The 18064-nt window shown below is 32.6% G+C and overlaps 3 protein-coding genes across 8 annotated transcripts; 2 read left to right on the top strand and 1 right to left on the bottom strand.

The window, feature by feature from the left end:
- Nucleotides 1–367: 367 nt before the first annotated feature.
- On the top strand, nt 368–8653 carry LOC100651494 (adenylate cyclase type 9). 5 transcript variants are annotated; one of them, XM_048410347.1, is made up of 9 exons: nt 369–694; nt 1199–1498; nt 1567–1693; nt 2138–2987; nt 3065–3319; nt 3427–3878; nt 3961–4116; nt 4229–4428; nt 4501–8653. In XM_048410347.1, exons 2-9 carry the CDS (start codon nt 1209–1211, stop codon nt 6179–6181), a joined length of 4011 nt encoding a protein of 1336 aa, XP_048266304.1. In that variant the 5' UTR covers nt 369–694; nt 1199–1208; the 3' UTR covers nt 6182–8653. The 5 variants fall into 5 exon arrangements, with proteins under 5 accessions (XP_048266303.1, XP_048266304.1, XP_012169111.1 ...); XM_048410348.1 differs by having other exon boundaries at nt 370–694; nt 2540–2987; XM_048410346.1 differs by having other exon boundaries at nt 368–694; nt 1567–2987; nt 3427–3874; nt 4300–4428.
- Nucleotides 7794–14864, bottom strand: LOC100651377 (exportin-5). 2 transcript variants are annotated; one of them, XM_003398917.4, is made up of 9 exons: nt 14727–14864; nt 13351–14051; nt 12961–13269; nt 11482–12885; nt 11123–11383; nt 10908–11031; nt 10485–10821; nt 10041–10410; nt 7794–9415 (listed from the first exon to the last, which is right to left on the bottom strand). In XM_003398917.4, exons 2-9 carry the CDS (start codon nt 14035–14037, stop codon nt 9254–9256), a joined length of 3654 nt encoding a protein of 1217 aa, XP_003398965.1. In that variant the 5' UTR covers nt 14038–14051; nt 14727–14864; the 3' UTR covers nt 7794–9253. The 2 variants fall into 2 exon arrangements, with proteins under 2 accessions (XP_003398965.1, XP_012169115.1); XM_012313725.2 differs by lacking the exon at nt 14727–14864 and adding an exon at nt 14643–14666.
- Nucleotides 14865–14889: 25 nt separating this feature from the next.
- On the top strand, nt 14890–17625 carry LOC100652084 (nucleoporin Nup37). The gene is made up of 4 exons (XM_003398923.4): nt 14890–15412; nt 15774–15971; nt 16046–16410; nt 16499–17625. Exons 1-4 carry the CDS (start codon nt 15263–15265, stop codon nt 16749–16751), a joined length of 966 nt encoding a protein of 321 aa, XP_003398971.1. The 5' UTR covers nt 14890–15262; the 3' UTR covers nt 16752–17625.
- The last annotated feature ends 439 nt before the right edge of the window (nt 17626–18064 follow it).

Here is an 18064-nt window from a genome sequence, read left to right as displayed (position 1 = left end):
ATATATATGGTATCTATAAAAATACCAATTAATTATAAATCCAAGTATATTAAATTTCGTATTATTTAGTAGTACTTTTACATGTCTACAAAAACTTGATATAAATGATAAACTTGACAAAAATATATGTACAAATACTTTGTGTAGTTATTGTTTATTGTATATTTATATATATATATATATATTTATTTATTTATTTATTATATAAATTTTATATCATTTAAGGTTGCACATACATTACAATGTCTTACATAACAATGTCTTGAACTTCGCGGTAAATATTTCCCCATATCGAATATCGAATCTCTCATATCGTTCAGTTCAGCCTAGTTTAGCTTATTATCCGTAAAGCACGAGTTAATTTTTAACGCATGAGCTTTCTAATCGTGGGCGCTGTCATCGATAGATTCAAGATGGCCATGGTGCATTACGGAAAAGAAAATTCGAAACGTTCAAACAGTAATTTTTAATTATACACAATAATAAATTGATTACAAGAAAAATTCGATTGAACTGTTACTGATACGTATAATATTAATTTTTCTCGGTAACGCTGAGAATACCAAACAAAAAGAATGAAAATGGCATTTTTTGAAGCGAGCTGATTTCAGGAAGAACCTCCGATGTCAGCGGGGAGGATGATTTTCTTAGTTTTGTGGCGATTTCGCCAGTGATCAAGGTGAATTGACTGGCTGTAAGTTTCTTGGTATTAAAGTTATCATACTTATACATGTACTTTATTTTTATTAAAGAATCATGTCATAGTGTTATAAAGTTAAAGAGCATGCTGTCATTTGAAAGAAATGATCTATAACCACCTTTTCTTAATAATTGTATAAATCCTATATGGAATATAATTTTTATAAGCTTATTTGTATCGCGAAGAACGCAAAAATTTAAAAATTTGATTGTTACTTGAAATCATTGTTTTGTGGTAGAATACAGAAAATAATACATTAGTAGAATATGTTCTTAGATAATGTTTTATTTTGTAACAATAATTTTCTATGAAATTAAATCATAATGTATTTATTAAATTGTATTGTTACAATTGTAATGTTGTAATTGTGTTTGTTTCCCTTTTTTTTAATACATATATTGTAATGAAATTAGTTTTATTTTTAATATATAAATTTATAATATATAATATATATAATAATTTATAATATATATAAATTTATAATATGTATGGTTTTAGTGCAATTTAAATGTCAAGTATGACTCCTCCTTTAAATCGAAAACGAAGCTCATCTGTTAGTTTTACAAGAGCTAAGGATGATAGCGAAGATGCTACAGATGAAATTCATATATCTTTAGCACCATATATACAAACATATTTGGCACACAGTGGACAAGGACTTGGATGTTGTGGAATTAGCCTTCCAGTACCATTTGAACGTGCAGCCCCAAGATCTTGGTGGAATCCTAGATTTGATTCAGAAATACTTGAAGAACAATTTAAAAGGAGTGCCTTTCCACAAATTAGATTAAGATTCCGGTATATAATACACTGTTGTATACTTGTTAAATTCATAGAAGCAAATATTAATATATATTATTTTTTAGGTATGCTCTAACATATATTTTACTGGTTTCTTTGACATGGCTGGCATATTTTGTTGTAATTGGAGCAGAATACAATACTACAACATGGCCAGCTATAGCAGCAGTATTCACTGCTATTGGAGCAATGGTATCAGCAGTCTTGTATCTAACACATAGTGATTATTATAAAAGTTATGTGTTACCAATTTCATTAGGAGTTGCATCCATGCTTTGCATCCTGTCTTTACTTTTTCTCACAATAGTACCACCCTATATAGATGGCTTAACTCTAGTCGGACATTTTGCACTCTGTTCTGAGATTTTGTTATTGATTTACACTGTCTTGCCAATGCCACTATATGCTTGTGTGGGAATATCGATGGTTTATTCTTTTCTATTTGAATTTTTGACTGCTTACCTATATGGTACAAAAAGTGCAAGAGAAGAATTTTTTAGCAAATATATTTTATTAAATACCTCGATAGAAAATGATGCCACTCTGAAAAACTTTAATATCAATCAATTTTCTAATGTGATGCACGGTGACAACGAATCTACAACTGCAAGTATGAAATTAGTATCGTATTCACAGGATTCAAAACTGTTATCTGCTCTTGGAATAAAGTCAAATCAAGAAAATATAGTTGGAAGGATATCTGGAGTTTTGAATGATACCAATGTTTTCAAGAACTTAAATTCCACTATAATATCAACGATAGCTAGTATTAATTCCACCATAAACGCTTCGTCTAATGATTTAGTCTCGAAAGGTATAAACAACGCAACTTCGATATTTGAAGAAAGTGTACTAACTCATAAAAATGGTGAAATGTCAAACTATTTGTTAAGTAGCAACATATCTAATCGATCATTTTCGGACGATTATTTTTCTACGAGTCTTGGAATAAGAATCTTAATGCAGATCTGCATTCATCTGATAGGTATACATATTTTAATAATGACTTTTGTAAGGATGCGTGGTACTTTTATGAAGGTCGGGCAATCACTGTTGGTCCGGCGTCAGCTCGAAATGGAGAAACAACTTAAAGAGAAGATGATTCACTCGGTAATGCCGCCTAAAGTCGCAGATTGGTTAATGGCAGAAAGTGAACGTGAGAGAGAACGGGAGGATTCTTTAAAAAAAGGTTCGATACCGTCCAATAATACAGATATTCGCTCATTGTTTCGACCATTTAATATGCATTCAATGGAAAATGTTAGTATCCTATTCGCTGATATTGTTGGGTTTACGCGAATGAGTTCCAATAAGACTGCAGAAGAGTTGGTAGGCATTTTAAATGATCTTTTTGAAAGATTCGATGATTTATGTGAACATCATGGATGTGAGAAAATTTCTACATTGGGAGACTGTTATTACTGTGTAAGTGGATGCCCAGAACCAAGGCCTGATCATGCAAAATGTTGCATTGAAATGGGATTAGGTATATTTTCTTTCTTTTTTACGGAATTATAGAAATGAAACATTTATATGAAAAATAATTAATGTGTGTTTTTACAGCCATGATAGAAGCTATAAAACAGTTTGATATTGAGAGAAGAGAAGGCGTTAATATGAGAGTCGGAGTGCATACTGGAACTGTACTCTGTGGAATAGTAGGTACTAAAAGATTTAAATTCGATGTCTGGTCTAATGATGTAACTCTAGCAAACAAACTAGAAAGCACGGGAAAACCAGGAAGAGTTCACCTAAGTGAAAAAACATTAAATTTCCTCGATGATCGATATATTACAGAGGAAGGGGATTTAATAAATGGTATTGACATTATTATTATATAGGAGTAGAAAACTCCTATGAATAGAAAGGTTGTCTGAATGTACTTAATCATATAAAACTTTCTAGAAATATGTATCATATTGCAGGTATTAAAACTTATTTTATCAAAAGCCGAAAATCAGATTTCACCAATCAGTTCATAATGAATATTACATCTCCGATAAGTATATCGCCTTTGATGCAATCGCGTCATCGTCTGGCCTCTTGTAATAGCCAATCTAAATCTAAATATCATTACCTCCATATGGTTACTAATACAAGTAATTATAGAATGAAAGCAAATTCTTTGCCAAGTATTCTGGATTCCGAAAACGGAGATACTGATACCGCAGATGAAAAGGGGAACGCAAATAAAAGTCCGATATCTGTTGCCAGTTATGGAAAGAAAAAAGCGCGAAACAAGCCGTGGAAATATTTACAACGACAACGAACTACCGAGGAAATGACACCTTTAGAAATGGAAGAACCCAAAGCAGTTATTGTCGATAAATCAAAAATTGAATCTCAATCATACGAAGATCGCAATGGATTTAGGCAGGTCAAAATCGTGTCGATAAAAGATTTTGCTTTAATTTTCAGCTGCATTATCTCATTCGTATATAAGTTGTATTTCTTTACAGAATACGTCTCAAAATGAGATTGAAATGGATCCAAATCCTGTACCTTCTAGTCCTTTATTGTCTGGTCAAGAGCCACTCAGTCGTGCCTCTTCTATGTGCAGTAGGAAAGATTCCGGAATTAGAAGTAATAGCAGACGTAGTAGTATACAGCAGCAGGTATAACTTATAATTAATGATAGAAATTATATTAGAGATACTTCAATACAATAAAGTTTCAATAATAGTCAGCATGTTCCCTTTCCTCCTGCAGTTAATTTTCATATTTTAGTTATTTTTGATGAACGGCATGGCTCAAGGAGATTTATTAGCACACAGAGTGAGTGGCTATTATACTTCTAGTTCGACATTAAACTCTGTTCATGAGCCGTCGTCTTCAGTACCACCCTATCCATTTCCTCCAGCAGTCACGGATACCTTTGGTGCATGTTTTCACAAATTAAGAAAACAATCTGACCTACAATTAATCAGGTAGGTAAATCAACTTCACTTTATAGGTTTAAAAATTATATTATAGTTCGTATGATTTTATTTTTCACGAAGGTGCGTTCAAGATAATGTAAGTTCTCAACGATCATACTTCGTGAAACCTCCACTTTCGAGTATGACACTCTTTTTCAAGAACAAAGAAATGGAAAAGGAGTATAGAGAAAATGCTCATAAGGTTAGCGAATGTATCAGTGGAAATCCACCTACTCTGGCTACCTCGAGATTCAATACATACTTTGATATTCTGATATCGGCGTTGGTTTATACTGCCGTTACAGTATCGCTCTTTTTAATTTGCGATCCAACGTTATATTATATGATTTTTTTTGTATCTGCTGCTACCATTCAAATTATAGCGGTATTGCTTTGTGTTCGTCAACTTTTATATCCGGATGTGGTCCATGCAACGTTGACGCAACGAATTTTCAAATTCTTTTCACAATGGTACCCGTGGCATATATGCGGTGCAATTCTTGTCGGCTTACCGATTACGTCAATTCTTCTCAATTATACGTGCAGTAACTTTCATAATTTGAACAATTTCGAATATTATTATGGTTACTTAATCGTTGTTGGTATAGTTCATTTTTGTAATTTCACGCAACTCAATTGTTGGATGAAAAATTTCTTGGTAACATTCATGGGTGTATTGTTTCTTTATCTTGTAATGTATCATCTATTATATGATCAAGAAAATCTCGGTAATCAATTAATTAATAACTCGCTCAATTACTCACAAGCCATGATAAATAAACGTGCCATTGGCTTAATCAGCAATCAATTTAACGAAATTATGGCTAAAAAAGGATTCGATAATACTCCTGATTTGTTGTTAAATTCCACAACGAACCTCACACTTATGAGATTAAAAGAGGCAGAGACCAGATATCATAAAAGATTATACAATTCCGAGATTTTTTTAGATCTGATACTTTTACTTTTGTTAGTTTGGTTTTTAAATCGTGAATTTGAAATTAGTTATCGGTTAAGCTTTCACGGAAACGCGGTAGCCGCACGAGACAAAAGCCGTGTACAATCTATGAAAAATCAAGCCGATTGGCTTTTACACAACATTATACCAAAATATGTTGCTGATCAATTAAAAACCACTGCTAAATATTCACAAAATCATAAAGCTGTAGGAATTATTTTTGCAAGCATAGTGAACTTTAATGAACTCTATGATGAATCTTATTTGGGTGGAAAAGAATATTTGCGTGTGCTTAACGAACTTATTGGTGACTTTGACGAGTTGTTAGAAAAGCCAGAATTCTCGAACGTAGAGAAGATTAAAACTATCGGTAGCACATTTATGGCAGCAAGCGGTTTAAACCCACAAGTTAGGCAACAAAGTGAACATGAATATATGCATCTGTTCCAATTAATAGATTTTGCCATGGCAATGCATAAAGTAATAAACGATTTTAATCGAGAATTGCTAGGTTTCAAATTAATATTGAGAATTGGCTTTAATTATGGCGATGTAACTGCTGGAGTGATCGGGGCAACAAAGTTATACTATGATATCTGGGGTGACGCTGTAAATATAGCATCTAGAATGGATTCGACTGGAGTCGCTGGAAGAATACAAGTGGCCAAGAACTCTTTAGATATACTCTCGGAACGATACGAGTTCGAACCACGTGGCCAAGTTTATGTTAAAGGAAAAGATAATATGGACGTGTTTTTATTAATAGGGGAAAAAGACGATATTAATACAACGACAAACACTTAACAGTTTTTGAATCCCTAATGATGGGAAGAGTCGATTGTTTATAAATTTAATTGTTTGCACGTTACACTTATATCGAGCATATGATCTTTTCCAGATCAGGCTTCTAGCGATATTTCGATCTCGTTAAGAATTGTATGAATTTTTACGGTATAATGTACCGTCGACGTTACACACGTTAAAAACGTACCTTACTCTTTAATTGCTCGCTCATTAAAGATATTTATTCTTAACGAAATATTCACTGTATTTTTTTACATAATTTAAGAGCATCAGATGCGAGATCTACCAAAACCTATCTTTATAAAAAAAAAGTACAAAATCAAATCGTTTTGAAGAAATGAAATTTTGTCTTAACAATTGTTGCGAAAAATCTATCGAGACAAATATAGTACGCATCTTCATTGTTTATGTGCTGAATGTACGAACGAACTATGCGAATGAGCGGATGAACGTTATATGAAGTGACCGAGCTTGGTCGTTGTCAACAGTTCCTAATATAAAATGTGCGACTTATTAGGTAACTATTAGTTATCATCGTAAAAAACTTTCTAATATTTTCTTTCATTAATCCTTCTGATCCATATAAGATTATAGAACTTGGTTCCTTTCATAACGTGAATAACAGATCAGAACTATTTATATTTAAACATAAAAATATGTCAAATCATTTGCAAAGTATGAATATTATATTGAAGTATCTCGAGAATCTTAAAACATTCTTCAAGACTTATTTCTTCATTTTAAACATTATAACACAGCTTCTATACTTGTTCTGGCTACAAGCACTCGTTCGGTATACATATATTGTTTCTCGTTAATTTTTCGCACGATAGATAGTACATTCAAAAGAAATCTGTTTTAAGATTGCTATGGTTCTCGAAAACTTATTGTTAGTACTCAATGATTCCATGCAAAGCTTTGTATTCTATTTAGTTGAACTTACAGTAGAAATTAATTCAGTGGTATCTCTTGTCGTAACATTGTTTCAGGATTTGCTGCATGGACTACCGCATTAATAATAAAATCGTACTTTATAAATTATCATTCCGTCATTCTTTAATCTAATAGTTTACTTTATTTTCTCTTTCTTTCTTTCCTTTTCATTTAAATATCGATAAAAAGGTATATAAGACGATATAAAAATAGTGAAATATTTTCGGCATTTAACTGCAGTTGTACTTCAGACAATTTTTAGAAATTTAATACATGAACCCCTTTCAATGTCTCATTTTTGTAGGCGCATACATACATATGTATAAAAATTACAAAATGTGTGTTGGACTCTGGCATTGTCTTATTCGTACTTATGTTGAAACGTGTTAACAGATCTTGCAATCTTCACGAAATTATAATTACAGGTGTAAGCAAATTAATGGAGTATTGATAGGCAAAGTATATTAATTTTATTGTTATCTTAATGTGCGTACTATCGCGTATATTGGAGAAGAATTGTTAAACTCTAAAGCGATAATTAGTTCAACTAGTAATAAAATTTGAAATCGATTAAAAACTTGTATTCTATTTATATTAATCTCAATAGTATTTTGTTGGAAAATATAATTCTTTATGAATTTTATTTCATAACATATGTGATGTTGATACGATACGCAAATTGACCGTATTTATATATAACAAGATATAATTTAATATTAAATTTTCGTATTTTAACTGTCATTCAAATACATCGAATCAGCGGAAAACTCTGGTGTCGTTTAAAATTTTGTCTATGCCTAGCATTATAAATCTTTTAAATAGCATAGTCTCTATCGCGATAGTACTTCATTTTTTGTTAACAATCTCCGTGATGTTACTTCTGAACCCGTGATATGATTGTCACGTATTAAATGATTATTAGTATCTATAATTTTATGTAAAATATCGTCGTTATTTTTGACGTGTAATGGAAATCATGTAAAGTACTAATCCATTTTTATGCGATAGCTACAATGCTGCATTATTCACAATAATAAAATAAAATTAACTAAAATAATTAAAAAGTAACAAAGAAATCTGGAAATATTACATTCAATTTACATATAAGTATCTGAAATGCTGCATTATTTTAAATTTCAAAGGATAAATAAAAGTCGCATTTAATGACGGTAACATGACCTGAACAAAAGATCATTCTATTATTAAATATCAAGCTTACTTCATGCATGCTTTTGAAATGTCCAAATAAAATTTTTACAACTAAATCCATATGAAACAGCACTTTTAAAATGTGCTGAGAAACATACACATTTTGTTCCTGATTAAAAACAATTATAATCAATTCGAATACAAATTTTTGTACCAAATCGTAAAATTGTTTTATATAAATCAACAACTTTTGTATTATACATTAGCAAAATATTGTTTACAAAACTGTATTACATTGCGTGATTGTGGAAAACCATCCTGTTTTACATTATTACAAAAAATTTGTAAATCCAAAGAAATAGTAATAAATGCGTAAGACTTAATATACAATTATTCGATAATCTATTTAGATTTGTTTGTAATTTGTCTTATCATACGTGTTGAATGTTCTTCTTTAACGACAAATATCTTCTTATATTACACGTGCCTATGGATACGCATCACGCATACAATACATACATACACACATGCACGCACGCGCGCACACCCTGGATATTCGAGAAACACAAAGTTTTCTGTGTATATTGTAGTCCCCAGTTAAAAATAAGAGGACTTCACAAATAAAACCGATTGCTGTCTTTTTGACTTTTCTTCTTCTCTCCTTTTTACAAACTATTCACAATCGACATTGAACGCGCACGTAAGCGTATTTTCTTTTCATTTTATTCATTATTCAGTATATAAGTAAAGTAATTAAGTGTACTTCCATCGCAAGACTGTGTATGCGCGCGTCCAACTTTATGAATAATTTAAAAACAAAGATCTAGTTAAAACAAACTTATTCTATGAAGTCCTCTTATTTTAATTACAGGATTCCCTTATGTATATAGTTCAATCTTTTTTTGTAGGAAATCGTTTTCACGATGGTTTATTACTATTTATTAATTCAGACCATATGCATGCAGTATGGTCATCTAAATGGAGTTTCTGCTACGTAGGTCCTGCAAATAGAGCCGCAAACCCGCTATCAGTCGAATTCTCAGATACCTCATCTACGCGTACCGCTTGTTGCTTTCCAAAAACTTCTATACGTGGTAAATTGTCTATCTTAACTTCCTTACGAAACAATTGACCAACACTTCGACCAATAAGCTGCAACGAATATTGTATGATATACAGAGTGAAGCAGCCAACTGATATGATATGATTTATGTAGTACATACTCAGGTATATTATGCTATGCAGATACTCACTTGTTTTTAGTATGCAACGATGCATCAGGAAAGTGCAATTGCAGTCCTTTTTTAAATGAAAGTCCATAATTTTTCATTAACCATTCGATGCATTTTCTAATTCCCTATAAGAAAATATTCAGGTCCTTGGGTGAAAAACTGCATATGAGAAACAAGGAAAAGCGCAGGATGGAAGGTTTGTGTTTATGTTTTCCTTGCCTTCCATACACTAAATGTGGTCAAGTTAAAATTAAAATATCTTTTAAACTCAGCATTTTTCAACCCAAGTATAATACCTTTTTGTAGAGGTTCATAATGGTTAACCAAAAATTATAGAGACCTATTAAAAAAAATGCAACTGCACTTTCCCCGTGCATTATTGTATGCTAAAAGAAAGTGAGTAGCAAACATAGATTTTATCATGGCATTTAATTTTTCTCTATCTTCAACGAAATCAGAACTACAGCCCAGCCCAATTCTATGGACATGCAGCATGCTGTATACCCTTCAGTACACTATTTCTATTTTTAATATGTAAATCTTACCTGATTTGTAATTTTCTTGAAAAGATCTTTCTTTCCTTTCTCAACTTTATTTCCTTTAGTACTAACTACAGCCATCTTTTCGTCGAAACGTTGCAAATCCGTAGGATTAACACCCGGAATTTGCTGCATTACTTCGATAATAGTGGGGAATTTAGGTCGTAAACATTCGTAGACTTGTGCACCCAAAGTAATAAGAGAACCTTGATTTGCTTCGTGTTGTCCGTGAAGTTGTAAACCTTGAAGAATAGCTACCATAATATGAGCAGCCATAGCAGGCGTTAAACTGCCATCACCTGCTAGTGCTCGTACAACTGGTCCAGTTAACATCGTAGCCTTTAGACTAGCATTTGAATCGTTCCAAGCTAAAGCCCTAGATGTAGCAATAGGACTTTACGTAAAATTAATTCTACTATAGATCAAATATCAAATAAGACATTGGATTACCCTAAAACGCATAGGACAACACTGTGGCACGTAGATGGATGACGAAGAACAACAGCTCCCAATTCACTAACAACTTCGGCAACTATACTATTTCCACGTGACGAAGGAGGATCTATAGCCATGCCACCGCTATCTTGTTCCATTGTGTCAGGAGGCGTTGCATCACTAGCAGCACCACCAACAAGAGCTACTTTCAACACGTCTACAAAATCTCTCGTCAAATTTCGATTTAGCATATCAGTAATAACTTCTTGTGTATCTGTATTTTCTTCATCCAAACCACCAGATTCGTAGAGGTGTGCGATGTACTGCCATTTTGCGCTTAACCTTTGGCACACTATAAAAAAATGATTTAAATTAAGATTTATTTAAATAAAAACTTAATAAAATCCATCTGATAATAAGAAGATAAAAAGATCGTACTATGCGTAGAAACATGAGCCAATACGGGTACAAGAACGCTTTCGTAAAATGCAGGTGGACAGGAATATATGAACGGTTTCATGAAGACGCGTATAATTGGTCGCAATCTATAATCTGGAATCATCTGAAAGAAACACATACAGTTGTCATTAGGATACAGAATAAATAATTATATTGCTAGTTATAATATAAGAAAAAAATATAAGAAAAGTTACCTCCATATTAGAAAAAACTGAATTGATGAGAGCTGGTGCTAAACCAGATAATTGATAGAAATCTCTTCCAATCATATGACATCCACTTCCTAACATATGATAGCACAAATCATGAATAGTAGTAAGAAACGATTGCATTCGAACTAAAGCCGTAAATGAAGACTGATCAGGTTCAGAAGCTCGTTCATTATCATTTGTTACATTTAAACCTAACAGGTTTGCTTTTTCTGCTTCTAATAATTCATGAGCATTTTTATATCCCTAATAAAAATATATAAAAAAACATTAGATATTCCTCTATGAAATTACTCAATAAAATAAAATAAAAGAAAAATATTTATTATTAGTGTCTTTATTACCTCTGATAAAGCTGCTAAAGCAGTAGGTATGAATAGAGCATTCATTGTTCTGAGCAATGCAAAAAGTGTTGGCAATATAGGAATTACATGTGGTGTAGCAGGATTTCTATATACCGGATTCCCACTTTCGCTGAGTGCAGCTACAAAACTGCCTCTTGCAGCGCGATCTGGATCATCGGGGATGGAGCACCTTTTTACAACGCACAGTATTGTACAAATACATATCATTAAATCGCTCCGATTTTGTCCTGCCGGGTCTTCCGCAATATTCTCAACCGGTGGTCTGTCTAAACCTACGAATCTCATTAATTCAAGTGGCCCTTTAAAGGATTCAGATCCGAGCGCGATAAACTTGGCTGATGCATCACCAATTATTTCTGCAACGAATCTAGTCTGTCTTTCGTAATCACAGAAATGATTCGATATCAACAACAATGCTTCATAAAGCAAGGTAGTTTCCATCTTAGATAAAGGACTAGGTTCTCTCGCTAAACCCCGAACCATCGTATGTATTTGTTCAAAAACTGGGAGGAGTAGTAATGGATATTTCAGACTAATTTTAACCATGAGACTCGCCGCATGTCGCCTTACATTCTTTGCTGCTCTAGATCGAGTACCTTTTGTTTCACCAGGTGCTTCAAATATCAGAGCAGCAAAGATCTTCTCCAGGACTCTGGGTAGGATAGCAACTCCTGGCATAGCCATTGAACCAGTTGACATAGATAAGAACACAAAGAGAGCACTGATGCAAGAAAGTAATGCAGATAGTAACCAAGGATCTTGTGGAGAATAACCAAGGCATAATTCCAACAATTGAAGACCAGTTTGTACACTTGGTCGTTCGTTGATTAATAGAATTCTGGATACAACAGAATCCAAGGCTTGTGCAAGAGCTTCCCATTCAAGGTATTGTGGATCATTTTGGTCACTTTGATATCGAAGATCCGCCATTCCCTTCGTTATTTTGGCTGTTAACCACTGTTGTACGTACGTAAATGTAACCAGAGGTGCTACCATCGTGGCTTGTCGAAATCCTTCCAATAAATCGGTTCTGAATCGATGAAGAAAGACATTGAACTCTTCCACTGAATCATAATCCGCGAGACAATATGCGCTCATTCCATTAGCTTGTCTACCTTGTGGATATGCTACTTTTATTAGTTTTGGAGCTGTATTTTCTACATATTTTGGTATGTAAGTTAACAATAATTGATCTTGTTTTATCTGTTCATGTTTAAACAGCATTATCCAAATTACGTTTGCCATATGCGTTAATGTCAAACTTGAATACATAGTAAATGTCAACACAGTATCTAAAAATATGTTGAAATGTGTTGGTCGAATGCTGGAACTATCATCTTTACCCCAAAGTGTACAAAGTTGAGTTGCCATTCCAGTTAGCACCTAAATTAAAAATTGACATTTTTCATTGCGTCTACATATAAATAACAATATGTTTTATGATAAATTGCAATTTACCTGTGTCAGCTTTTTTAAGAATAAATATTGGTTTTCATGAAATTCATTTGTTCCAGTGACAGGTGATGCTGCAGTTGCTGCTGTATAAATGTATCTCAAAGCATCTTCAGAAAATAAAATCATTAATTGTTTTCTGTCTTCAGCTTTTCCTTTACGGTTTACAATTTGTAATAAACATTCAGCTGCTGAGCATTGAAATATTGGATCTCCCAATAGAAGACATAATATTTGTAATAATCTGCCATCTTCTGCCATAACATGAGTAATTGAAATCCACTCTACAAAACCAGTTAACGTAGACAGTACTACCTATATCACAGAAAAATGATTTAATATATACAATTACAAACATTGATTGAAAAGACATAAATAACCTCACAACAAATTTACCTGTACAACTTTACTATGTGCTGCAGCTTCAGAAGTACAACCTAAACTATTCGTTTTTTGAAATTCTGAAAAATGTTGTTCCATTAATCTTAGAAAAAAGCTAAAAATTTCAGCCATATTTGTGTTAAGTGCTTGGTATATATCCTTTCTTCTTTGATTAGATTCTAATGTTTGTAAAAGTGCAACATCCTCTACGAGTCTCAAAAACACTAGAAGAACTAATTCAGTTTGACTTTCACCCCTTGTACAAGCTTGACTAAGTTCAGCAAGCAATGTAGGCCATTGTTGTGGCCATTCCCTCTTTATCATTTCTACCACAACACGAGATAATGCATCTTTAATATGAGCTTCCTCTTGTAATAATGGTTCTGTACCTTCTTGAAGTAATTTCATTGCATTCTCCTTTATAAATATTTTTTCTGATTGAGATATTTGCGTCCATCTATATTTGATACAATGTTCCATAAGCTGTAATCCAAAATGCCTAACTACTGAACTTCTATTTGGAGCTCTCTGAGCTAGGTATAATCCACATTGTGCACATAAAGGAGATGATTCCTTAAATCGTTCACAAGCATTATACACTTCCAAACGTTGCTGTTGTGGAACATTTGGTGACATCATCACCTCCACTACTTGAGCAAGTTCTGCTGATATTTGGGCAACATTACCTACCCCGAACTCCATTCCTGCCTATTGCACTGTAATTGAAGGTAATAGTTATTTGTATTTTTTATTAAATTTTGGATGTAAAAATAGAAAAAGCATAATATAGGTTTTTATCATTTCATACTTTTTTATTTCAATTTATATCAACATGTACACACAATATATATATACATGAGTTTTATATGATATAAATTTAATGTGAACCTACATATAAAAAGTACAATTAATGATCAAATACTTGAACTTTGAAGCATATGTGTAAAATATATTATCTATTTCTACTCCAAATGATAAAAACCATTAATACTTTTTTCTATCATCTGAAGCACTTTTATAAATACAATATATCAAGATAAAATAATTTTTAATGACGGCAAATGTGATAGTCATAAACGTTCTAAAAATTTTTGTCAAAATGTTGAAATTATAAAAAAAAAAAAAAATAAGATCATGAGAAAAACAGTTAAATTTCGTAAAATGACATTCTGAAAATTTAAATTCGGAAACGAAGCAAACAGAAACGTGTTTGGTAAAAGATATCGTAGCTTCACACGTGCTACGAAAGTTACAGGTACTATAAAAATTTTAGAAAGAAATTAGATAATGTGAAATTGTGTAATTACAATGCAAGAAAAGCACGAGGTGAACCAGCTTGTAAAGTATGTGTAGTATGCCCTGGTAAGCATGCCTTGACAGAAGGTACCTACCTCGTAACGCGATCGTAGATCGAGACGGATCGAAGATACACGTTTGGCAAAAGTTCTGTCAATACGGCTTGTCAATTCATATCTGATGGTCAATTATTGAGTCAAAAACTCGCGGCGTGTACAAGCGGTGATCTTATATTTAGTTAAATAAGTTCGCTTGCTGAGGGATATGCGGCACGTTGAACGATTACATGTAGCATACGTAAAATACGTACTGCCCTCTAGATAGTTTAAATTCGACCTAACCTCATCTTATAGCGCGCGTGCATGTTTTTTATGTTTATATGAATTGCAATTCCGATTACAATGGAATGTTATATAGCATAATAATAGTATAAAAATGTTAATGAACCAAGGAACAAATTCGTTATGATCATTTACCTTTCATATATATTCGTTGATATTTCCTTCGTTGCAATCTCCGAATTAATACAATTCAGCGAGGAAGTTTTATAGGTTATGCCGGTGATCTCTTGTTGATCATAACACAAGCTCATCTCTTATATTGAAGGAAATAATACGAATACGAATACACGATGGACGAAGCTTTAACTACACCACCTACATATCAGTTGCATTTTTCTAAACAGATATATTGTGTTGAGTTATCTCCTTACGAATGGTCTCAACATCTAATTTGTGTCGCATTAGCCGAAGAAATTGTCATCGGTACTATTAAATTTCAGGTAAAATCATTGAGTTTCATTATACGTGTATTATTGGGTATTTTAATTTACAAAATTTACATAATATACCTGTTTGATATTTCATGAAAATTATTTTTTATGACAAAGAATTAAAAAAGATATAATCTACAACTTACCTTCTAATTGAATATAAAAATACATGAATGAGAAAATAAAATAGTTTAGTGAAATTTTACTTATTATCTCTGAAAAACAGTCATAGATGTTCAGAATATATGTTTTAGTTTTATGAAAACGTTAATCACTGCAAAAAATAACAGTTATGGAATATAATAAGATTGCAAGAAAAACATTATTTTTAAATGAATAATAACTATTATTATTATTATTGTATAATAAGGATGAAGATGAAACAGTGGAAGATATTGCTTATAAACCTTTTAGAACATTTCGTCATGATACTAGACCACATGCTATTGCTTGGAGTCCAGAAACCTCCTTGAGTGTTGTACCTAAAGTTTTAATGTTCTGTGTTGCTGGAGCAGATTTTAAAATAAGATTATATAGCAGTGATCTGAATGAAAACACTGTATGCCAGGTGAGATTAAAGAATTATAATAGATGCAACTTATTTTTCATGAATCAATTTATTGACATTTCTTTTAATACAAGATGGAAGGACACAAGGATTATATAAATTCAATTTGTTATGAAACCGAAGGTGAATTATTGGCTTCTGTGTCTGATGACCATACTTGTAAACTTTGGGCTGTAAAAGAAGATGAAAAATGTATATCTACATTTTACTTAACATCTCCAGGAATGAGTGTAAGTTTTCATCTTGAAAAATCTGGCAAGCTCCTTGTTGGTGAAAAAAATGGATTGATTCATATGTATGATGTACGCAGTCAGCAAGCAATTATGTCTTTAGATACAGATATTGCTCCCTTAATGTCTATTGACTGGGGACCCAACCCATTAAAAGTTGCAGCTATAGCAGCTGGGAAACTAATTTTATGGGATATATCCAAACCTAGGTAATGCACTGCGAAATAAATTTAAAAATTAACCAATGAACAAAATAATAATTGTAATATATTTTCTGATAATTTTTGTTACTTTCAGTCCACCTTTAGAATCAAAACCTCTTCACATTGAAGGAGGTTTAACAGTAAAGTTCTTCCTTGGCTATGAAAATTTTGTAGCAAGTATAGGCAGACCAGATAATTTATTAAAGGTTACAAATATAAAAACTGAACAAGAAATAATTTGTGGGCAAGTTAAATTAATAGGTGGAATAACGTGTCATTATAAATTACCGTATGTCTGCGCGACAAGTGATAGAGAAATTCGTTTTTGGAAAATAACTTCAAATTAAAAAAAAAAGTTTTATTACAAAAAACCGACTTTTTTATTGATAAAAAAATGTTCTGTAATTATAAACAATTTTTATAAATAAAAAGTCATATTATCTAATTTATCAACATTCACTTAAATAAATTGTATTTCATAGAATTATGTTTAATATAACATATTACAATATTCTATAAGACGTGCAATACATTAACCCATTTGCATCCAAGCATGGATTAATCCGTGCGCTGCGACTGTCTTCTATCACCAAGCGCGGATTATTACGCGATATTCTGCAAGAGATATGGCGGCGATAAAATGGAAGGATAAAAAAGATGTCGTTTTACTAACAACTATGCATAGCTTAGAATTTGTTGAAGCGGAGAAAACAAACCGATAAAAATGTGTAAAACAACAGTAGTAATTGACTATAATCAGAATATGGATGGAGTTGATGTTGGCGATCAAATGTTAAATAAATTTCATACTATGCGAAGATGTAAAAAAGCCTATAAAAAAATATTTTTTACCTCATAGACATGATATTACTAAGTAGTTATGTAATTTTTAAAAATCATAAAAGGATCGAGCTTTTCATATTTTTAAATAACAATTAACCGAAGAAATTATTGGCGAATATTTACCAAATATAAAAGTAAGTGAGGCATCTAATGATTCGATAACGCGATATACTGGCAGGCATTTTCCTATTCGGATACCTCCAACTCCAGCAAAGGAAAGCAGTACGTCAAAGCGATGCGTTGCATGCTTATCTAAATGTACTCGATGAGAAACGGTCTTTAAATGTCATATTTGTGATGTACCATTATGTAACCATTTTAAAGAATTCCACGAGAAATAATATGATTCAATTTCCATTTTAATCTAAATAATTTTTTTTTAATAAATAATTTTTATTTTTTTTCTCTGTTATAAAGAATGTAAGATACGATGTTCACGAGGTAACATTATCTAACAATCGTTTTGAATAGTAAACTTTCGATAAATTCTATGAACAATTCGGATGTCATTTACTGCACCTACGACCGACCGCGCGTGGTAATGGGGACCAGTCGTCAGTTGAACGCCGCTGATGCCTTCCAATAGCCCTTAACATGTTGACGCCGGCGCGACCCATCGGCGAGTCGCACGTATCTGTTCCGTGAGGCGGCGTGTCCCATCTGCGGGTCACATGTGTCTGACCCGAGGGGCGCCGATGGATCACACATGTATTTCACAAAATAGGTAGTGACCCAGCGCCGCCCCATGGAGGAAACCACGAATATTGGCGCCGGCGTCAACGTGTAGGACGATGATGCAAATGGGTTAATAAATAAA

Source organism: Bombus terrestris, chromosome 11, assembly GCF_910591885.1.
Source record: "Bombus terrestris chromosome 11, iyBomTerr1.2, whole genome shotgun sequence".
Taxonomy (NCBI): Eukaryota; Metazoa; Arthropoda; class Insecta; order Hymenoptera; family Apidae; genus Bombus; species Bombus terrestris.
This window is presented reverse-complemented; position numbering and strand designations above follow the sequence as displayed.